This window comes from Sinohyriopsis cumingii, chromosome 5 (genome assembly GCF_028554795.1).
Source record: "Sinohyriopsis cumingii isolate HCF-2022 chromosome 5, ASM2855479v2, whole genome shotgun sequence".
Classification (NCBI taxonomy): domain Eukaryota; kingdom Metazoa; phylum Mollusca; class Bivalvia; order Unionida; family Unionidae; genus Sinohyriopsis; species Sinohyriopsis cumingii.
The window spans coordinates 52,348,817-52,374,443 of record NC_142965.1 but is presented as its reverse complement, the minus strand read 5'-3'; the positions used below and the strand labels follow the sequence as shown (position 1 = coordinate 52,374,443).

Genomic DNA, 25,627 nt, shown 5'->3' with positions numbered 1-25,627 from the left:
TTTTTTATGTGCATATTTTCTAATTTATCAAACATGAAATTAAATAAAAGTACATACAGACTTCACAATTCGCGGGCCAGTTGAGTTTACCAGGAGACCAGGCTAAACTATAATATACAGTACTTACACAGTGTAAAGCATCACTTAAATCCTTATTTAGTCCCATACATATTAGATGTAGATTTTTCTTTATTCATTGTTTCAACCAAATTGCATTCTTCCAGACAACATTTCAGCTAGTCCTTAATAGCTGTTTCATTTACATTGTATCACGCACTCATGAGTTACTCATTTTCAATGATATAAGAGGTCGCACAACTTGAGGTAATATTTATGAAAAGTAACGTACGTACAAGGCACATAACCAGCATACCTTACATGTTCACGAAGAGTGGTAATAATAAGGCTAAAATTCTCATTATAGATCAACTAAGATCAACATCAATCAATTTTAGTTTTGTGTTTTGGCTCAACATCATCATAACTTTCCACACACTGGAAAGCTTGATATTCTGGCGTCTCCTATGTTGATAGCCAGCGAATTTGTCTTTCTTTTTCAGACAGCAGTACAGGCCAGTTAATCATTAAAACCCTGAAACTGGCTTGTGTTAAGAGGGAATTCTGACTGGCAGCTATACCAGTACATTGATGTGTAATTGCCTATTATTTCAAAATATAAGCACAATTACTATAGTTTTGTAAAATGGGTGTAAGGCATACCTGTCAACTTGTCAAAAGCCAAGTAGGGAGACTGAATTAAAAAACAGAGATTGGGACCTAAAATCAGGAGGTTTCTCATGGCATTTTTAAAGCCTTGTTTTCACTAATTACTGATCGATCTTCCTGGTCCAATATGTGTGAAATTTGCAAAAAGACTTGCCATTTCTCCCTGTGACACGCCCTATTTTCCACCAGGAGGTGCCCTATTTTCATATTCTGGTCAGCTGTGACCAAACTGCACAATAACTAAAGGTTAGTCTTAAATAAACAACCAAGAAAGCCAGCACAACTAATTAAAAGTTAATCCCTACTGATGCAACTATTTTGTGAAAACGACTGACCCTCTGACATAATTCAAAGAAACCATGTGTTATGCAAGCACCAGCAATTGATTGGCAAATAAAGGATTCCCAATTTTGTTGAATGAAAGGTACCTAAATATGCAGCCACACAGTACTGTACATGTGGCAACTATTTTCCCATTGTTGTATATCCGACCTTATTCCCTTATCGTCAACTCGAAAGGCATTTAGTATTGTTCATTATAAAACAAATGTATTCAGAATTAATTTTTTGAGGACACATTTGCTGCATGGTATGTAATTTCATTCCTTCTTTTAATTTATTGATGGTAATTAATGTTGGTATATATGGTATAAAAATGCCAGGTGTTCACTCGTGTAAGTTTCTTTGGTGGGAATGGCGCTATAGCATATGGAGTTACAGAATTTGTAGTGATCGTTCTTGGGATTAAAATTAATTGTCTATAATTTTACTGTTGTGGTTTATTTTATATCTTTTTATTGTTCTAGAGGTAAAAAAATCATTAATTTACGTGAATAATGTTTAAACACAACATTCATTTAGTGAAGAACCGAATTCTTTCTAGTAAAGTAATTATTTTGTCACAACAATAATTCACAGGTGATATAACAGAACATGAAGGCCTTTTCATTTTTAGGTGAAATGAAAATTGAAGACATAATGTAATAATCAGGAGTTCTCTGCAGAAATCTTAAGATATGAAATCGGGATGTAGGTGTGGAGCGACCCCAATAATCGAGAGCTTTTTTTCCATTTTTGAATCATTATTTCTGAAATTCCATTATTGTATTTCGGAAATATCATTAAAGTTTAGCGCAGTGATGGACATTTGGAGATTACTGACCACTGGATCTCAATGACCTTGGGTAAAGATATGTTGTCCTGAACTTACTGAACAAAAGTTTGTATTTTTTAAATTAGACTCACCATGACAATGACCTTTGGACACCCAAATCTACTGTTTCTTCTTACCCTAAGTGTAAGCCATCCACAAGGTTTGGTCAAGTCACTTACTCCGAAACAAATGGTTTGTGCAAAAACTGCTTTTCTTTTAGTCACAATAAATTAGACCTTTCAACCCCAAAATCTAAGGCTTCTTCCTTATCCAAAGTGTAATCCATCCACACAGTTTGGTCCAGGTCCATCATTTAAGACTATTTTTGTTTTTCTTCAGTAACCTTTGACCCTGAGATATATAGGCTTCTTTGTTACCACATATGTAAGCTATTTCCAATGTTTAATAATGGCAGATAGTGAATAACTAAAGTTATTGTGCATATACTAAGTAAAGAACAGACAGATGGATGGGAAGGCATCATACAATGAATGCTCCTCATAATACATTTTATGACCAGTGTATTGTTATGTATGTTTAATTTATTGTTTGTTTGCTTGTTTTTATTTCATTCCATACTACTGTAATGTAACATTGTATGTTGGACTTGACCTTGTCCAATATTGAGTTCACTTCTGTTTCACCCAAATTGATTTTTTAAATATTATTCTGTGTAATTTCCAAAGTGAATTTTACATAATCCAGTTTACTGTTTTTATTTTGTAAACATTAGGATCATTTTATAAGGTTATTGTCCTTTAGGTAATGTTTTTTTTTAGAATATGCTAATTGTGACCTGAAGTCAAGAAAAGAACTATATAATCTTGTAAATGAGAGGATTTTTTTTCAGCTGTGCTTTAAAACCAGCACTTTTAAGTTGTATTATATGTTGTATCCAGTATTACCTTATTTTCACTGTGTATTCTATGGAGATAAATTATTTGTTAAATTTTACAAAGCATGCTGTCTTTCACTTTTTTCTGTTACTTATTTTAAGAGTATAGACTCATTACAGTATAACAATCAGGACTTAAGTATCTGACTATGTTATTCTTCACTGTGGAGTTTTTAGTATAAATTTGTAAAGTTTGTTTGCAGGGTTTTCCCACTTTCTGACACAAAAAATTCTCATTCTTTTTCAGTTGCTTTTTCTTTGATGAAACTGATTTTTTAAGGATTATTTATAGCCTTAACCATTCATGATCATAATAATATTGCCATAAAAAGAATGCATTTTTGTAAAAGAGTCAAGCCGGCATCAATTACGAGATTTTTCTGTTGCATCAAAGTTTCTACCTGAATTAGATACTTGATCATGCACTAAAACACACAACTATGATGACATGTACATAACATGGTAACCTGTGTAAATTATTGCATGTTGGCATTGGTGATTGACAACATCGACTGTGATGTTCAAAATTACCAGATGACTGTTCATTTCAACAAAAATAACATATTGGGCAAGTGAAAATTTAAGCCATGTGTGGTCATCTGCATATTTTCACCCTAAAAGTCCACAAGAGTATAAATGACATAAGGGATGGAACATTCCATAAGAAAGAAAACTGTTGAAATAAATTAATTAGAAATAAACGAAACTTTATTAGCTTAAAAATAAATATTTTGGAGGAAGAGAGGCCATGTGAAAAATGCAGAATTTTTCAGGTCAAAATTTGACAACTATATAGAAAATTTTCAAGCACGGACATAGGTAGAGGGTAAATATGTTGAAGACTATGCAACTTTTTACAGACTGCATTATGTCTAGGATGAAGAAATTATAAGGAATAAACCAAAAAAATATGTTTTATTTTTTCCTCAACATTTTAAAAATGATCAGGTGCAAATCAAGACACCACTATCAGCACCATGGAAAGCCCTGTTTAGAAAAAAAACTACACATGTTGACATGGCTGATAATACATGAAAGGACTTTGTATAGATGAAGGTATAATGACTTTGCTGGCTCAAAACATTCTAACAAGAGTAGTTTGTGAGGACAAGATGCAATTAGATAATGTGTTCTTAATATTAATTAAAGAAGAACGCATATTTTGTGGTAAATATTTACCAACAGAGCAAGAATACACCTACAGAGAACTTTATCCACAAGTCATATAATCATAAAGAACACACCAGATGACAACTTCCATTGAAGGCCAAACTAATGTAATGCTGTTTAATTGTTCTGTTTTGTTATTGAAAATGTTAACTACCCTTATCTGCCAAAATTAATGTGGAAAACTCTGGCCACACAGAAAGATTTGCCTTTCAACACTCTGATTTCCCAACTGATAAATCCAAATATGAATGTCTCTAGAGACTTATATACTAGAAATATAAACATCCTAATAAAAATACAGGGGCAACACTACCTCTGCAAAGCAGCAAATGACCTACAGAGTCAGTGGAACATGAGATGAAATGCAATACAATTCTTAAATTAAGTTTCTTTAATGTGACTTTAAGAAACAGAAACATACTTGGAAACCATGCCTTTTCATTAAATCTTGTGCAAAAGGTTGAGTACTTTAAAAATGGTTTCAAACATTCCATATGTACAGTTCTTAATAAACTTGCCTGCATTTTTCTGACTGCCTGCATATGCAGTACACCTTCCCTATTTAACTTTAATGATAGCGAAATTAAATGTTTCCTACATGTGTCTTAGATGATAAACAGTTTTAAAATATTTGTAAATGTACACTGAACAAGGTGCCAACAGAGGTTCAGTGGAAAAGGTGCCAACAGAGGTTCAATGGACAAGGTGCCAACAGAGGTTCAGTGGACAAGATGCTGACTGTGGCTTACAATTTGTATATTTTATTTGCAACATTTCTATCTTATGTGGCAGCTTAAATTTCTTGGACTTTCCTCCAATGATGATCTATTTTTAAAATAATGTTTGGCTTTGCTGGTCAGGAAAACACTTAAGCTTATTACTGACTTTTCCATTTTCCTAGTAGTAATGAAAGCCCTGTGTGACACATTCTGACATCAAAATATCTAAAATTCCAGCCTTAAATACTGAAGTTGCCCATAAAAATTAAATCATCTCTACCCACTCACTTCTCATTCTACTCCAACCCTTTTTCAGTCTAACTGTGCAAACAATTAATTTTTTTTTACCAATTAACATTTTTATTTCAAATTAGTGTTTTCCACATGTGCTACTTGGTACGTTTTGGTGACTTTTTGCTTTGTTTAGTGAGGTACAACGATGCCATGGTACAGAATAGGTAGTAGTTCCAATTAGTACGCCAGCAAATTTTAGAAAACCCTGTTGATATCTTTATACAAACCAAGAAAAAGAGTCAAACACAAAGTAAAAATGACAGCTTGGCAGGAGTAGTGGTGAGAAATCCAGTGCCAACAAAATGAAAATTGCAGGAAATCTATGTGTACTTATTATTAAAAGGTATTGGTAATCCTTCTTTGATGGAAATGCAAACATTGTCTGACTTGCAGAGAAAACAATATAGCATGTCGTTGTATAGGTGTCTAATTTTGCAGCGTACATGAGCCTTCTTGGAATTTAAACTGAATGGCATAACAGAACAACTGAGATTAATTTGAATCTGATAAAAAAATCTTTGATGCTGAAGGAGTATATTAAGGATTTTCTTTTTAAATTCTCATTTCCTATTTCTGTTTGTCTTTAAACAAAATTCAACTAAATATGGATATTTAAAAGGAATGTGTTTTTTGAATAACTAAACCACAAATGGCTGGAATTTCCCACACAAAAAACCCCCCAAAACTCAGAATGTAGAACAGATAATATTTTTTCTTAAATCACAAAATTTCAGAATAAAGGCACAGATAAACCCTGTCATAAAATGCTTTGTTATAACACAAATATAAATTAAAGTTGATTTCGTAACCTGCCATGTTCTTGAAGACAAAGGGATTTCCTTCTTTAGATATACAATTTTTAAATGTTCATTGCAAGTAAGCCAAGAGCCTTTCATTGCACTTTGTTGTTAGCTTGTAGTTTTTAAAGATGTCTGCTCTGAAAAATTCAGATAACTGTTTAATGAACTTGCTTTGAACCACCAACAATGATCTTAATAATTCTAATTTTAATGCAATGTGTAAACTGTTGTTTGATCCTGGTCAAACAACAGATGACTAATGCCTGTGCTGAATCAACTGACAAACATCTCCATGAACCAAACAATGCCATTGTTGAAACAGATTTATCATCAAAGTTGATCAATTAATTTATCTACCTAATAAGTAAATGCAAACCATCATTAATCTGGCAGCAAGCAGTTTTTTTTAAATGCCTGTGATTATTAAACAATCATATGTGGCATTTGTTGCATTACAGGCCAATCATCACTTGATCAATTGACTGATTGCTGAAAATCAACCAGTTCTTTCATGAATAATAAACTGTCCACCAGGGTCTATTTCATAATAAGTATATTGAGATACACCACTCCGTCGATAACTCATGCCCTGATAACTCGCAAACCCACTTATAACGCGGTGTCAGGCATGGATCCCATATTTTAAACCCGAAAATACCCCAAAAATGTATCCCTATTTGTTGAACTTGAAGAAAATCGCGATCAAAATTGGTAACGGAAACTTTGATGTATCGCTCATTTTATCGTTGAAAACGGTAGGTAGGACCTGGGAATTTTAATCAACACTATGAAATATCAAATTAAAAAATAATTCAAAAATTTGTTTACATTTTCTTTCCAAACAACATTCCTAGTACACCGCAATTAATGACATGTAAGGAAATTTTGATCAATGAAAATATCACTTACGCCGAGTGGAGGCAGTACTTAATAAATAAATACAAATTAAATAAAAATTTTATCAATTGAAATTTGTGTTCTAGTTCCATCTTTTAGTTCCTTTTAAGTGTAATCGTCATAAGTGCAATTTGTCCTCTTGTAATTAAAACGTAAAATGCATCAATCTACCATAACAGCTATGTCTGCAAGCATTTCTCTGAGAACCTAATTAAGTGCCGACCGTGTTTTGATAAATGACTTGCAGAAGTATTTGTTGTATTGTTGCATTGAATTAAAAGCTGACCTCATTTATATTATCACGTTAATTATGTCTTTTGAATTTAAAAAAAGGAGGTGGAATAAAAGAAAATTTAAAAGGTACAAAAGTCAGACTAACTTAAAATCTAGCGGCCTCGGTCGAATGTCGGGTGAACTCACTTCATTTGATCAATCGAACACTGTAATAAACATTATTGTGTATGTAACAGAAACTACCTTAAATTAACCGACTCTTTCATAACTGTGATCAAAGATAAGGCAGCAAAGCGAAATGAATACTTCGTAAAATAAAGAGCTTGATTTCACAGGTACGGACCATTGTGGGCAAGCGAGTTTCATAGAATTCTTGAACTGGCATTTAGAGATATTCTCAGGGATGATAATAAATTTCATTATTACTTCCAATGAAATTACGACATTAACACTGTACTAACTGAACAATAAAAAAATTGAGTTTCGACCTAGACGTGTCACAAAATAAATGTCGCGTGTTTTTGAAAAAAAAAAAGGAATCTTGTTTGGTGGTGTGTCGACAGTTAATCTAGTTCCCAAATTGTGGACTACCGATTTGGCAAGATACTAGTAAATACCACTACAGGAACCAGACTCATCAAGAAAACAAAAAGCAGTGACGTAATACACAGATTTTTCGCGTACAAGTAATGGATGTTCAAACTAGTTGGAACGATCTTTCATATGTTGGATATTTTGCGGAAAAAAATGTTATTTAAACAGAATAACGAACAACTTATTAGAAAAAGCACATTATTAAAAATTACTATCGATGTGATTGTAAAATGAGGATTCAGTCATTAAACAGCCCAGTTCCCTAACGCTGCCCCCCACCCAGTTTTCTCAATGTCAAAGCAATTTTTTAAAAAATTTTCGAGGTCCCTCGGTAACTTGTGCCTCGCTTATAGTGCGGTCTATGTTTGTGGACCCCGTTGTGCACGAGTTATCGAGGGGGAGGTGTATTTCTGTATAAATATGCTGCAAGTTAGGAATATTTATTAACTTTTGTAAGACATTAGTCAAGAACAGTTTGATAGTTACTATATACATGTATAAATTAAACTCCACCCTCCCCACTTTCATCTTACCTTGAAAGTAAACTCCATAAATATCAGTATACCCACACTGTGTCCTTCATGTAAGGTTTCAAGTCATCATTTAGACTAGATCCTTATACTAATAAATTGCATTCAATCCATTTTATTTCCTTAAAATGAAATCTAAAATGAAATTAGGCTCAGCTCGCTCTGGCATAATCAAGTCACTTGTAATTCTAAGCTTTTATATGTACTGAAGCTGTACACTAACTTGAACTGAACCATTTAGGTTTTATGGATGTAAAACTTGTTGTTATAATCAAACATGCTACTACCTGATTTGCTGTCATATTATCAACATGTTTCAAACCATATAGTGCTTATTTCTGGCTTGTGGATTTTAGACCTGTTAAGACTGTTTGCCTAATATTGCTCTTTACACATGAAACTGAATGGTTACTCCTGAACTTGGTTAAGGCTAGTCATACTGTACTAAATGTATTTATGGAGAATCTCTGAGGCAGTTTCGTCCTGTTTCTATGTTCATTACGAGTACATTATGAAGTCAAATACTCATGTATGAGTTTCAGTTCATTTATTTTTAGTAGCCTAAATACAAGTTTCTTATTAGAAATTCACAATTTCCAATTTGGGTATTTTATGGTCAGTCAAAAATCTGTTTCACTGGACATGTCCAACATGAATATCTTTGAAAATATACTGTAGTGTCTCATAAACTGGTGTGACTTTATTACCAAAAATTTAAGTATTCATATTTGAAGAAAATGTTGAAGAGAAAATGTTAGAAATAATGTTTCTTTGTCCAATTTATCTCAAGAATTACTATTATGGATACAATCAAATGGACTGGTTGGTGAATACACATGTACGTTAACTATTTACTCTATCTGGTTGCTAATTCTCTTATACCTGTATAAAATATATTAAAAAAATGACATTAAATACAGTAGTCCCCCTCTTATAAGGCCACCCCTAATGCAGCAGGGAAGTGGCCTTATAATGCGGGTGGCCTTTCTAGAGGGGGATGACAAATGTGAATAGTAAATACATAAGAAAAAAGTCACAAGTACATTTAATTTTAAATATTTAATATTTTAATTAAAAAATCACCTGCATGATGTGAAATAAATGTAAAACAAACTTTGTCATCATTTGCAAAAGAATGCTATGAATAACCATTGATACAGTTTTAAAACTGTCTTTATAATTATGTTACAGTTCACATCACGTCACTTTGTTGGCAAGTCTAAAAAACAAACCAGTCTCATCACATTAAAAATATCCTCGCTGTCATATCCCCTGCATATATCATTTAGTCTTTTGTTCCAATCTTCGACAATTTCATTATTAACTTCAGCTGATTCGCCGCTAATGACAGAACACTTATTATTGTGTCGCACTTGAAATCTGTGCAACCAACCGTTACTTGCGGTAAAGTCGTCATATCCCAGTTCAACTGACAAATTTTTTGCTTTTTCTTGTCTTTCGAATCAGGATACAAACGTCTCCTGGCTCAAACAATCTTCCTTTCTGCGTCCATTTCACTTTTCCACTTCTGCAGAATTGTTTAATTATCTTTCACGATATTGTTTATCCGAGTCTTCCCGACGTTAGTTTTCTGCAAGGATCCTCGATGCCCCCCCCCCGCCGTCAGTTGAATTACTTTCACGTTCTCCTCTAAACTGAGAATTTTTATTTTCCTTGATGACATGTTGATCTTTTTGCATTAAGTTATTCATGTTGCCAACTAAAATACTGATAAAACAATTTTGTATGCATCTAAACAAATTGCCGTGTGTTTTTAAAGGAAGTGATCTTGTCACGTGATTCGTTAGTCGCAGTCTGGTACCCTATTGTTTTTATACATTTCTTGAAACTAGGTGAGAGAAGCCAAAACGGCTTCGATATGTACCATTAACATCACGCAGATTTGACCTCGCGGCCGCTAGGATTCGTAATTTGGACAATTATTGTCAGTAGTAATGGCCACTGATTACCAAAGTGAAAAAGCTCAGCATCTTACTATGGGAAGCCATAAAGGCTATTAAACCATTTTCCTGCTGACTTGGGTATTGTACATCGATACGGCCACTTCTCAGCTGTTACTACTGTTAGATAATTGTATTCTTAACAATTATCAGAGTGACTAAACCGGACATCTTATGATAACACAGCAGTAAGGCTAATTGGATTACATGTACGTACCCTTTTGTATGGATTAAAATTTGAGTCTTTCTCGGTTTTTATGGAATAAATTTGGCTTCTCGCGAGGCGTAAATGATATAATATTAACCTTAGTGGTAAATGTACTTTACTCAACACTTCTTTCAGTAACGAAAACCTGACATCGGGAAACAAGAAATTGGATTATTTAACACACGTTATGAATACAATACTGGTTCTGGATACATATTCAAATAAAATGAAGCCGCTTGTGAGGGGTAAATTTTATGATTTTGCACTAATATGCTGGCCGCTGGTCGCGTTAGCCGGGTGGCCTTTCGCGAGGGGTACTTTTGAACACAAACTCGTTGGTGCCAACGGATTCTGGCCGTAAGGAGCGGGTGGCCGCTGGTCAGGGGGTCCGTTCAAGAGGGGGACTACTGTACAACAATCACTGATTTTAGTATTTCTTGTTTAATATATATCAATTTAAGAGGTGGTAACTGCAATCAGTAAAGCCCCACAGTCCAACTAGTATAGCCAAAAAGGTACACACATTAGAGGTGGGTGCCACGAAAAATTCTGTGCTGCAGTATTTCTGAACGTACCACAGTACATACCATGGTATACCACAATCATATAAGGGATCAACAAATCAATGTTTTAGGGCAGGGATATGACACTTTTTTATTACTTCCATTTTTCAGTGGCTGGAAAAAATATCATGCTCTGACTTGCAGCAAAGTAATACCATATCATAACCACGAAATTATTTGGAAAAAATATAAATTATCTTGAGATTAAAAACAAAGAAAGTAATTCAGCTTAAAAGATAATTACAACACCCTCCATAAAACTGAAAAGGAAAGACCAGTAACTTATGGTACATGAATTTGTTAAGTGTATGTTAATTGTTGTATGAATTGCAATCTAAAAGCTGTAACTATGGTGGGATGAATAAGCTTACACTATGGCTGATACTGTGAAAGACATTGTGCTGATGTTAGAAAGCCTAGTTATGTTAGAGAGCCTAGTGATAAAAAATAGGAAGTGTTCATACTGAAGCCTTTAATTTATTAGCTACACTAGGCAGGGAAACTTTGAGTGGGATGACAACACATAAGCAAGATATTTAACAGAGAGGGCCAGTAAAACATGATGTGTTTTTGTTTTAAAATCCAAACAGTTTTTCAAAAGTTGGATTTGGGCCAAATATGTTTCACAATATTCCATTTGGCCACCGCTTTGGCATACATGATTAAAGGATAATCATTATAATTGCATTTGCAAGGGCTGTATTATTTAAACATACATGGTACCCAGAGAAGTCAGTTTTTAAAAAATGTATGCCAGGGTACATTGATTTCACAGAGTTTCATATTAAAATAATTCTAAATTGCATCTATGGGTGAGTACCCCACTTTAAAACTGCCTTCCCTGGGTCACAGGTATGTTTTAATGTAACAGCCCTAATATGCACCATTAATTTGTGACAGTTACAACCATTTCGTAAAAAAGAATATAATTATTTGAACTATTTTGTCATTTATAATGAAAATATACTATTAATATCATTAAAGTCATAACAAGATTCCTCAGGGATCTCCATACATGCCTTATTACGGAAACTACCAACATACCGGTACAGTGAAAAAGTACCATGATGCATACCACCGAAAAATATACAGCAGTAAACTGATATACCCATAATACTGTGCTCCTGTAATACACATGCCATATTTTATTCAGTTAATTTTACATATGTCGATATTAAACAAAACATTACATAATGCAAAGGAACTTTTGGATCCAAACCATTGTGGAACAGCAGGGCTTTAACTCTATCATTGTACTTATACTAATTATCTGTTTGAAACCTAGTGTATTTCTAAAGTCAATGAATTGAATAAAAACAATATTGACATACAAGTGTTATTTTATGCAATGAACAAATGTATATAAGAAAATTCATAAAACAATTATACTATAGTGTAGAATCCTTTAAGTACAACTACATTAGATACATTTGAATTTAATACTGATATAAGCATGCACATATTTTTGGAGTCCTCCTCAATGGTCCTTTATTCTTTTTATAACTACCCAAAAATATATTTATTACTCGTTATTTTTCACATATTTATTTTCTGTTTCCGTTATTATGTGGATGAAAAATTGCATAAAAGACTGTTAAGAATACTGAAACCATTAATTATATTAGTTCAAAATATGCTTCTCTGCTTGACTGTGAATGACTTTGCAAGGTTTGTTCTATGAAGCTAGAAATTATGTCCACATCATAAAATAGTCTAGCATATAAAAAATTCATTCAATCTATTGACTTAAATTACTTAGAAATTATGTTTAATTTATTAAATTACTTCAGTTGGGTAAACATCTTCAGTTACAACCATTTTGTCGACAAATTTTGAAAAAACTTCCACCTATTTTTCTTACCAAGAAGGAATATGTCACACCACTATCATAGCCATGACAAATTGTACAGACCTTTTAATAAGACGATCATGTTTCCTCAACATGACATCCAGGGTAGCCAGATTTTCTTGCAGCTTCTGGACTAGAAACTCCTAAAATAGGCAGGAAAGATAAAGGTCTCATGAATTGTCCTCTTCAATGAACAATCTCTTTTGATAAAGTATATGGTTGTGTGTAATGCCCAAATCGAATGGTAAGGTCACTGTGTGTACATGGACAGCACAGATGGGAAAGGTATTATTGCATATTCAGATGTCTCAAAAATGCTTCATGGCATGTTTTTATTTTGTTTTGCTTATTTCTAGGCAAATCTGTTCCCATTCTTTGGGCGGTGTGACAGCATCTGATATTGTCAACTTTAGTTCTGGGGACATCTTGACGTGGCTTTGATATCCCAATAAAACCGATCCTGGGAGGAATAAACTGAATTTATGTGATTTATGTTCATATCAGAAGTTGTCCTTTTTTCCAAAATGAGTACCTCTACTGATAGAGAACATAATATTTAAAAGAATACTGAAAACTTTCCAAGTATGAGAATTTAAAAAAGATGCAAAAAAAAAATTAAAAATAACTTCTGCTGGATGTGCAGATATTTTACATTTTCAATTTCTCAATATAAACTTTTTAAAAAGGTATTATATATATATATATATATATATATATATATATATATATATATATATATATATATGACATTCAATTATTAGATGTGCTTAACAAATTTCCTCAAAGATGTCCGTGATATTTGAATCTGCAATGTTTTTGTTTACTGTACGTAAATGCATATCAAATACAACTTCAATTTCAGAATACTGGAAGCTTTGATATGCTTGGCAGACTGAAAGGCCACTAACCCATGTCGCATAATGGAACATAGCAGGAAGATCAGATTTTATCACATTTTGCCGTCAACATTTGAAAACTATGTGGACAAATGTATATAAGACAGTCAGACATGTAAACAGACCTTATTATTCCATGTCCATTTTTGAATAATTATATGCTTTCTTGTACGACAGCAACATACACTGGCCAAGTGAGCACAGAATCAATTAATTTCCAGCTGGTTCAACTTAAAAATAAATGGTCAATATTTGACACCAATCACACCCAATTTACACATCATATAACCTTTTAAGAGAATTAACTACTATAGATTACAAATTACCCATTAAAGTCATCTCTCTAATCATCAAATAAGTATAAAAAACATGAAGATTAAAATGCAGAAGTGATCAGAAATTTAAATTCTCCAAAGCCATTTAAGTAAGGATTTTACTGTGAAATAGGCTATCAGTCATGCTGATTACAGTACAAAAATTACAAGACAACAGTAATAATTATCAATGGCATTAGACAGACTCACATGTTCACACGGTGGACAAAACCAGTCTCCATCTGGTATAATCATGAGTGGCGGTCTCAGACAGGCTGTGTGATAGCCTGCATCACACTTGTCACACAGCAAGATCTGCATAAACATTGTAAAAGACAGTCAGACATGTAAACAGACCTTACTATTCCACTAATAATATGTATTTCTGAAATTGTGGCTGGCATAAGGTGAAGATGAGTGCATTTGCAATATCAGACCTGCCAACCCAGATGAGACCGTCTCAGTAAGGCAGTTGATTTTTTTTTTTTTAAGTTTGACCAGTTTTCAGTAGGGTGAAACAAAGTGTCATCAAATGACAGTGTAAAACTGGAAAACAGCTTTAAAAGTTTAGTATTAGAAACTTGCAGTGATGGTAAACATTATATTCAACTGAAAAGTTTGTAAAGTACACATAGACCTTATTTGCCACTAGTACAGTTGAACAAACGTCAGCTCAAAACCCTATGCAGCTCAATGGCTTGTTGTTATTTCTCAACTTGACGTAAGTCTTGGATTTTGTTTTTTCCATTTTCACATGACAAATATATCTCCCGACCCGAGACATACTCAAAATGATGTGATGTCCAATGAATGTAACTGTGTTCCTTCCAGCTTTTATTCATAAGAATTTGAACATTCCTTTTTATTCTTCTATGATGATTATGGTAACTTTTTAAGAGGCTTAATTTCCATTCATCTCCAATAAGCACTGCATGCTGGATGCCATTTAAAAAATTCTATCATCAACAGTTTGATCATGCTGATGCTTTGCAAGAAAAAATGTGCAGTTTAAAGCATTTGAGGTACTACTGTAAAGTTAGCCTGGTTTCCTGACTAATCCCACTAATTCTAATATGAAACCTGGTTCCAAATCAAATACAGATGAACCAATTATTGGGATTTTTCAGCAATAATAATTTTTATGTAGTTTTTGCTTTATTCCGTAAGTCTGTATTCTAAGGGTAATTTTCGTAAGATGTATGACAAAACTGTAAGGGTTGGCAGGTTTGTAATATTCACAAGGGAGAGAACACTGACATACCTTATTTACTATGACTAAAATATTCTTATATGTGATATCAGGGAAATAACACGTTACGTAAAGCAAGGAACTGATTGAAATGGCTGTTCCCATAAGCCTGAGAAATACACTAACTTTAGCAACTTTATTAAAATAGGAAAAATGAATTCTGCCAGAGAAGACCATACTAACTTCTGAAAGTTCAATAAATGAATTTTAAATTATCCAAAAAAAATGTAAACAATTACCAAATATTTTTCCCCAATTTACCTCTGAAATCCAAGAAGTGAAAATGACCAAACAGAGCTAAGATCTAATGAGAGGTGCACATCTTCAGCGAAGTGGTATATTCTGTAACCCAGATTACACTAAACTATCTTACCAAAAAAATTACACCCATCATTCCAACAAAAAAGAGAATTAGAAAGTTATCTAAACAATACCTAATATATACAAAGTCTTTTTCAAAAATAAGCAGGATAGCCAGCTAGAAAAAAAACCGAGCATTCTTTTTCTTTTAAAATCAAACCCTTTGCAAAGTACAAAATGGAACAGCAGAACCACAAAGATCTGATTAGGACATATCCATTTTCCTTCAACAAGCTAATATATAAGGGAAACAATCATTCTACTGAATCTGTCATCAAAACAATCCAAGGAACTTAAATTACTAAAGTAACAAAGCACAACAGAAAGCATGAATACAGTACTTTAAATCAAAGCACTTACTGATAGAGTCAAACAAAATGGAGCTTATACCAGTGATAAATATCCATCTTTATTTTTGTAAATATCAGTAATTAATTTACATCTGAAGTGTACTTGTCATAATTCATTAAGCTGCAAATGACAATATGAAATGAATCCACTTTGGAAGTAAAATATTTTGATATGTACTAAAAAAAAAACATGCATAGTTAATACTTTTTATTATATATTTGATGTTTGAAAATATTGATTTGCATTAATTTACCATATTCTAGGCCAATGTGGTTCACACCACAGACAAGTAAGTTGTGTTACTATGAAAGAAAATATTATTAAAAATAATAAGGACAGTAACTATTTACACATATCTCTACCAGATCTGATTATTCAAAAGTCTCTTTTGTCTGTGAAAAATGAAGTGAATATGTTTTTTTTCAAAAGCACAACTCTAGCACACTGATGCCATAAACAGTATTGTGGGGTGAGGACAGCAACATTGTGCAGTTGAATACCATGTGCACCGACACTGTATATTAAAAATACTAATAATTAGTTTACCTGTTATCTTTTTGAACACATTTTGTTATTTCTATGTTCAAACATGCATTAAGTGCTCCTGACCAGCTGACAGTCAAGTTCTGCAAAAGAAGCTTCACCCAACTTTTAAATAGTTCCTCAATTTTAATTTGCAATCAGTTGTCATCCATACCCTTTATGTTGATTGTCAATCTGACAAAGAGTCATAACTGTACAATAACCAAGCTTTAGTGTATTGCTTAATAATCAAAAGATTTGCCCTTAAACTTGTATTGTTTGGAATATATGATGTTTTTAGGTGACGATGAATGAATATCAGATAGACACATGTCATGATAACATTAATCTATTACAATTTGCAAGTTTTATGTATAAAAAAATTACATTAAATTTATTTGCTATACAATGGAGTTTGTTTATCTTTTGTCATCATTTGACTGACAAACTCTCACTGCATCACTACACTCATAAAAACTAGGTACATTTACGGTCTGTTCATCAAATTTACACGAGAGATTAAGAAAAAGAAACAAAAATCAAATAAGAAAATATATCGTATCCAAGATATGACATTCTTGATAAATTTTTATGGCCATTATTGATAAATGGAAAAAGAAAATAGTCCCAGAAGTGATATCATCACAGTGGCAATATCACTGTAGAGATATGTTTTTCTCTCAATGATACATTTCAATATTCCATCATCAAACATATAATACAAAGACTAACTATGACCAATTTGTATGGCCATTATTGTTGTTATTATTACTACTCCTCGTGATGGATGTCCTCATACCGTAAATGCAATACTTTCATATATATTAAGTTATAATTGTAGAAATTTCACTATATGGCCAGCAGTTATAAATATGACTTCATCAAACATAATAATGCCATCATAAAAGATATGCTCTGCTGGTAATAAAAATAAATTGAATGGACCAATTCCAAATCTAGAAAGTCGCCATGAACAAAAAGCTCACCACTGTCTGCATGCTAAATCCTTCCCCAAGCCTGGATAATAACAGCACTTATTTAGGCACAACAGACATACTAAGAGCTCAAAACAGAGCAATCTAGGGTATGGATGGCTGTGCATGGGTTGCACAACAATGGAGGTTTTTCTTCAATGACTTTTCAAGGACATTCAAAAAAAATTGCATCTTAAGGAAATTAAACCTTCTCCATATGTTACCTTGTTAATGTTAGGTGTTGTGTGTCATTTGATCCACAAGATTTTAGACCTTTTTTTGTTTATTCATTATATTTTGACAATATGTAAGTAAAGGAAATTCCTAATTTTAAAAGTGATATATTTTATTCCATATGTTTTGTATTACCTCAGATAAATGTAAAAGGTTTCCAGTAAAATTCGAGCAGTGTTTAAACAAATTCCAGGATTTTTCAAGAATGAAACCAACCTTTTCAAATAAAACAAGTTTTCAAGGCAATCCTCAAGTTTAATGATTTTTCAAGTTTGTATGAACAATGATATACAACAGATGGATGGATGTAAAGACCAAAATGGCAAAGTGATCCTGTGTCATGTTTCCATTAAGGCTGGCTCAGCAAAAAACAAGTGCATCCATCAACCTGTTAATCTATGTTTTGGTCAAAGCTAATTTTGTATATTTGCAAAATTGCTTTCATCTGAGCATCCATTTAGAAATGCACTGAGATTGACCACATTACATATCTGACATTAATTTTTAATGTGTACATCTTTCCCACAGGACACATTCAGGAAATATGTCACACTATTGTGCAGAGTTATCTATTACAGGAACTGATGGAATTGTGTTTTGTAAACATAACACTTAGGCAGTTATAGAACACTAGTCTTAATTATTAGGCAATATTATTTGCACAGATTTCTTAAAAGCCAGTATTTTAAATACAAGTTTTACTGACTACCAAAGAAATATTCCGCTGGCTGATCTTCTCTGCCCAAGTGTTTGCTTATCATACAGTCCATGAAACTAAGCATGTTTGCTTATCATACAGTCCATGGAACTAAACGTGTTTGCTTATCATACAGTCCATGGAACTAAGTGTGTTTGCTTATCATAAAGTCCATGGATCTAAGTGTGTTTGCTTATCATACAGTCCATGGAACTAAGTGTGTTGCTTACCCATTCTGGATGCTGTGACTTCAGACACTTGCAGCATGGTGTATCATCTTCTTCCTCTTTCTTCTTACCTTCTGCATTTATAGAAAACAAACATTACTGTTACTGCTGAGACTGACTATCATTCCACAGCTGTTATTGCTGAAACTGACTGTATCATCCCAAATAACTGTTACTGCTGAGACTGACTGTATCATACCACATAACCATTATTGCTCAGGTTGACTGGATCATGTTACACAGCTGTTATAGCTCAGACTGTCTGTATCATTATACATAACCATCATTGCTCAGAATACTGTATCATCCCACATAACTATTATTGCTCAGGCTGACTGCATCATCTCACATAGATATCACAGGTCAGACATGACTGTATTATCCCACATAGCTGTTATTGCTGAAACTGACAATATCATTTTTCGTTGCTGTTACTGCACAGACTGACTGTATCATCCCACATACCAGTTATTATTAGGACTGAATCTATCATTCACATAACCGTTACTGCTCGGACTGACTGTATTATCCAACATAACTATTAATACTCAAACTATCATCTCACATAACTATTAGTGCTCCGACTATCATCTCACGTAACTATTAGTGCTCAGGCTATCATCACGTCACTGTTACTACTAAAACAAACTGCCAATTCATCACTCAAACTTGTAATTTCTCTTACCGTTATCATCACATGTAACTGTTATTGCCCAGATTTGCTGTATATGAATGATCAAACATAACTTATTGTTCAGGTTGTATTATCATACAGATGAAACCGTATTACTGTATTCAATGTAATAACCACATTAGGAGTTTAAGAAATCATTATTCGGGATATATTTTATTGGGTGTAAGCTCATCATAAGAGCATGCCACATGATATTATAAATGTCTCCATCATTTTATGTCCATATTACATTTAGCTCCCTTTTTCTACGTTAGGACTGTTCAATTTAGAGGTGTATTGTTCTCTCCCAATAAGGTTATATTGACTAAAGCAGAGGTGGGCAAACTTTCCAGTGCAAGTGCCGCATACACAAATTTACACCTTGTCGCGGGCCACATAGTTCATTAAGTAAAATAATTAATATTTGAAATAGCAAAAACAAAAGGTTTTTCTAAATAACATCTAATTAATTTTCAGTTGTTAATACGTTGTTAATATTTGAAAACTTAAACTTCAAAAGAAGCACATTTATTTGATAAACAGAGTAACATAAACAGAGTCAGTGCGAATGATGACTTGTTCCAAGGCTGCATGAAAACCCTTGGCAGGCTGCATGAAAGCCCTTGGCAGGCTGCATGCAGCCCGTGGGCCGTAATTTGCCCACCCCTGGACTAAAGTATATGTACAATTCATTTCTGAGACTAATTTAACCATTACATTAGTTGGTAATGAGACATCAGAGGTGCTGAGTGGTAAAGTTACAATAAAATTATCATGTTCAACATTGAGTCTTAGCAGCCACTTCCCTCCCACAAGGCATGTAGGGACAGACCAGTAGTAGCAGCAGTAACAGTAGTAGTTGTATTTATTTTAGGGTTTAATGGTATGTCAGCACAATACTGGCTATCTGAAACTGATTAAATATAAAGCTCCAAAACCAAAGATATACAGAATTTAAATAAACATCTAAGATGACTAGGCCTTCCAAAAAAGATATAAACTGTAAGTACTAAACAACAAAATTTAAAAGGAAAAGTTACAATATAGTACAATATAAAAAAAAGATTAAGGTGCAACATGTAAAATCCATTTTACATATTGTTAGAATTTATTTCTATAAACTGCATTCACCAAATAAGACCAATAATTAATCTGGCAGTACATCATTATGATCAAAATATTTCTGTCCACCAGAATGTAATTGAAACACTCAACATGAATGTGTCCTACTAAGGGTGGACATGAAAGGGTATGAACTCTTGTCCTGATTCACCCATCAGGGAGGTATCCAAAAGTCAGGTATGTGTGTCTGTTATGTAAATGGCACACTATCACCTCATCTCTGTGATTTTTTTCTATACAAGGGATGCCACTCACCAGTGGTGGGTTTTGATGTTCTGAAGTTTGTCTGTGTAGTTTTCATTCCACATAGTTTGCCAAGCATGACAAACAATGATTTGATGCCTTGAAGTGCTTTCAATGTAGAAAGGGAATTTGAATGGATGACAAAATCTGTTGGTTTCTTTTATATAGGTTTCAATGTAATTCAAAGATCTGTGGATGGCTAATTTCAGAAGTCAGCAGGCTTTATCTAATAACTGGATTAAGATGACGCCACAAGGTGTTGCATTGGCAGCTCCAACTATATTTCCATTTTTCAAAACACCTGCATACAAGGATTAAAAAGCCCCAGAGGATTTGTTGAGAACATTTGGGAAATTCTGATAATCACACCACAATTTAGACATACAGAATTCTGCAATATCAGTAACAATGATTATTTCCACATCTAAGTGAGGATGAATTGTTTTATCCCAAAAGGTGGAATGAAATTTCATTTCTGATTGCACAAGGTTTGATATTGGGACTAAAGATGACAGAGGGCTGTTCCATTTAAACACACATGATACCCAGGGAAGGCACTTTTTAAGAAATATATGCCAGGGTATTCTGGTTCCTCACAGAGTTCATATAAAAATAAAAATGAATTCTAAACAGCATCTCTGGGTGACTATTCCAAATAGCAAGTGCCTTCCCTGGGTCCCAAGTGTTTTACTGGAACAGCCTTAGCTATAATCATGGGCTCCAGTAATGGCTCTCTAGGTATGATAGGTAATATGGTCACAATGTACATGAAAAAGTCATAAGTGGTAAATTTCATTTTCGACCACTGCAGATGATGCTACATTCAAGATGAATCAACAGCATGAGTTGGTGATTGGAATAGCTCTTTCAAAAACACATATAAATGTAGCCTTATATGGTGTCACTGACATTCAGAGAAATGGAGTTATATTCACATGAAAGAACCTACTCGCTGGTGTAAAATATAGGTAATTGTGAACTTTTGCCAGAAATGTTGCTGCTGTAGGCTTAATGCCATATTTTCAGCACAAGACAGGCCATACATAGTGACCATTGTATATAGAATGGAGGAAGAACCTGTGAAAAACCTGGGAAGAAACACAGACCCATAGGAAGCTAGTGAAAATTTTTCTCACATACCCATGTACACTGAGTGACAGACTCAAATTCACATGGACAGAGGCAAGATGTCAGTAACCTGTAAAGGTAAGCACCGTAGACCACTCAGCAACCCTGGTCCCCTTGCTAGAAGTGAGCATTAAATCTCAAAATATATGTGAGCATTGTATTTCATTACTAGACTGCATATAATACTAAACAACAATGACATCAACACTGACAACAATAACACCAACATTTCTTTCTACTGGCTTTAATGGCACTTTTAACACATTACTGACTATATCATGAAGAGTAAATGGGAGCCAAGTGCCTTCCCAAGGACACAAGAGGGCATCTGACCCAGGCTGGCCTGGGTGCGACAACAGTAGCCATACCACTGAAAAACTGATACATGTCTCTCGTTTACATATTGCTAGTGAAGCCACAAAAATTCTTTTCAAGGTACTTACTGGAGAGGGCTTCCTGGCGCTGAGCATTGCGGCCTTTGGGTATCAATTCCTCCTGCACTTCTGTAAAAAACAAATGAAATATTTAAGTTGCACGCTCATAAAAACATGATTGTAATCAGCAAATATTCAAGTAAGATAAATCACCAATTAGCCCTAAATCAATTTAAGGATTATAACAAGAATACCATGCTGATAAACAGTTTCTAGGTAGAAATACTGGCTCCAACACATGAACCCCATAACTGTTTAAAGGTGATACGTTTTCAATTGTAAAACCTTAGATTTTGTTCTTACAATATACTGGTTTATGAAAGTAATTTTAGGGTTTGATTACACTCTTGTACTGTTTTTTTTTTTTTTTAGAAGATAATCATATTGCAATATTATTTCAGCAGGACAACAGGTCTAACTAACACATGATTTATTTTTTATATGCAATAAATGACTCCACATAAGTGCACAGACTAAACATTCAATTGCACAATTCACATACAATTAGACGAAATGTGAGATTTCATCAATGCAAATTCATATTTTTCTGTGTAAGCATGCTGAAAAGTGTAAATGGCAGGATCCAATGATCAACATCTTACAAGTGATGACTCTTCATTAGTCTTTGTTTAGTCAATGTACAAAAAACTGTTGTTACTTGTGAATTCTACACCTCCTGAAAGAAAAGTGATATTATCCTTTACACTCACTACATTTATTCTTCCTTTTGCCTTTTCTTTTAGCTAAAACATAATCATCATCATCAGACTCCTCTGCAATGTATGAACTGTCATCTAGGTCATCAATTAGATCCAGCTCTGGGCTTAGTGCTTTTTCTTTTTTCCGTGCACGAAGAGTTAAAACTCTTGCACTTCGCCTGCATCCTGACTCCTCAACACTTTCTTCTTCCTTTGGTTGATCTTCATCTTCTTTCTTCTGTGATGCTGTTTTTGATTTGGTGCCTTTAACAGGGGTTTGAGTATCACTGTCTTCATCAGAGTCAAACCTCTTTTTCTGAATACAAACAATTCTATTTTTTAATTATAAGCATACCTTCAAATTTTCTCTATGTGAATATGCATAAGAAATTAATACTAAGCAATGGGAAAATATGAAATGGGGAAAACAAGCCAATAACCTGAAGAATCTTAAAACATTAATAAAAAAATTATTTTACAGAACCCATTGTCTCATTTTTGTCCCTACATTTAGGTAGCATCACTGCATCTGACTCACACAAACTTTAATGCAAAACTTAACCATCATTGATAATAAGGAAAAGTGCAGCTTTGTGTGACCAGGGTAATACAGGGGAGATAAAGAAAAAAAAGCTATATAAATGTATCTTGCTTTCAAAATCAATAATTAAGTAATCCTTGACAGTATTCCTGTCTAGATGTACTAATGACCTAAAACCAGGCATGGAACTTGTAAAGAAAACATCCAAGTTTAATAATGAACTTGAGATTTTGTTTCAGCCAATCACAAATGATGTTACTTTTGAAACCTCATTTCTCATTGGCTGATCATGGAAACTCAGTCTCATGATCTCCAGACCTCATTGTTACAAATAAAATGTCCCTACTATCAATTATCTGGCTGCATAAAGTACTGAAAACATAACAGATGATAAACTTCATTCTATGTTTATTTCCAACACAACATCAAGATAAAAATAAAAACTAAAATAAAATTTCATGAACTTGTAATAATCAGTTAAAAGTTTTCAAAGGTCTACAACTAGAGACTTTGTTTTCATGGCACATTGTGAGGTTTGACTAGAGAAGCTCCCACTGAAAATCTTGTTTTATAGAATCATTTTCAGAATGTAGTACAATATCTCGTTACATGGTCATTTAACTAAGGATTTCTTCACCTTCAAGCGTGATGTATGATATCTGAAAAGTTGTCCACTCTGGAAATACTGTTGAATGTGAATATCTTTACACACAATATTAATACACACAACGGTCTTGGAAAATTCTCCACCAGGCAGCAATGGAATGAAAAACTTTGTAAGTACACCTACAAGAACTTCTGAGACATGACAAGACATTTTGCTTATTTGCATCAGATATTTTCAAGTGAAGTTGAAAGAATCCACCCCAAGTTGGGCAGGGTCAAGGTCAGAGTTGGCACACTTAAAGACGTTATTAAATATGTGAACAATAATTTAAGAAATTCCCATGAGAAGACTAAAGCTGTATGAGAAAACAGAAGCCAAGTCCCAGGAACACATACAATTTGGAACTATGGGGCAGAAAAAGGAACCTGGTCATTTGGAGTCTACCTGGAATTAAAAAGTGAAGCCTCACACATTATGGAGTCATTAGTGTATACATTCTTCATATAGATTCCCTAGAAATGAAGAAAGATAATGAAACTGAAAATGCCTTTCAGGTTGTTCATTGTCTCATGGTGGTTCAAGTTAGAAAAAATGCATCATCTTTAGATTTAGCAACTGTTGGATCAGGAGGAAATCATGACTTGGAACATGCAAAATCAGGCAGGAGGTTCAGGTACAAGTACTGTGCCGAATGTTGTATCAATAGTTACTGAACTGACGAAAACTCTCCTTTTATAATGGAAAGCAATGACTAGGAAGGGAACTGGGTAGTGTATCTGAAAGGGTACCAGTGTTTCAGCAAGGTCTGTTGTTGTTGTTGTTCTTTTAGCATTTAACGCCATTTTTCAGCACAAGATAGGCTATACATGGCGGCCAGTATTAATGGGGGAGGAAGAACCCGGAAAAACCCTGGAAAGAACCACCGACCCATGAGAAGCTACTGGCAAACTTTCTCACATAACCACATTAGCAGAATCTGAGACTTGAACCAACGCAGACAGAGGTGAGATGGCAGTGATCCATAACGGTCAGCGCTTTAGACCACTCGGGGCCCCCAGCAAGGTTTGACAAAAAAGGGGCCAATTGGTGCCCTTCATTTGATAAAGTGGGCTAATAGTGTGAGCATAGCTGGCCAACCTCAAAATAAAATGAGTTATGCTTACATAGTCTATTATATGTGATATCTGCATGAAAAAGCTCCTCTTCGATGCCTCCAACCATACTCTGGCAGGCCACAAGAATTTTTATGAACATTAAAAAAAAAATAATTATCAGTCTTTGTGAAGTTTCTGCTTTCAAGCCATTTCGGTGGCACGATAACATTTCCAGTTTTCTACTGATGCCACTGTGTAATCCAATTCTTCATCATAAGCTTCACTGTTTGAATTCTGTCTCAGTTTTGGTGGGTTTACCAACTTGTTCACTAGAGTTATCTGGGGTATAAAAAAAAATTCTTTCACAATCTGAACATTATACTGGGATAAGGAAAGGAAATTTTGTAGTAAATTATGATTCCATGAAAAATATTACCCTGTCACATTAGCGTTAGGTACGACTCTCTGCCACATCTGGAATCCAGCCCTTCTACAGATATAAAAACATCTTTCGGTCTAAAGCTCATATAGACAAAGGGAAGCAACTCTTACAGATTTTCTCCCCTTATACCAGCAGGTGGTTTAAACTGGAGTGATCCATGAGGCAGGAAGCTTGCATTGCAAGGAAGGATGGTAAGGCATGATAGTAATGTGATTGGGTAGGTATTTA

The 25,627-nt window shown here is 33.9% G+C and overlaps 1 protein-coding gene across 2 annotated transcripts in view; it reads right to left on the bottom strand.

The window, feature by feature from the left end:
- The window catches only part of LOC149799163 (uncharacterized), a 114,907-nt gene that overhangs the window by 34,297 nt on the left and 54,983 nt on the right, over positions 1-25,627 (bottom strand). For both annotated transcript variants that reach the window (XM_089958343.1, XM_089958344.1), the window contains exons 9-13: positions 22,728-23,031; positions 22,027-22,086; positions 18,421-18,491; positions 14,014-14,118; positions 12,657-12,736 (exon numbers count right to left, since the gene is read on the bottom strand). In XM_089958343.1, coding sequence (XP_089814469.1) covers positions 12,657-12,736; positions 14,014-14,118; positions 18,421-18,491; positions 22,027-22,086; positions 22,728-23,031 — 620 coding nt within the window. The remainder of the gene's footprint in view (positions 1-12,656; positions 12,737-14,013; positions 14,119-18,420; positions 18,492-22,026; positions 22,087-22,727; positions 23,032-25,627) is intronic.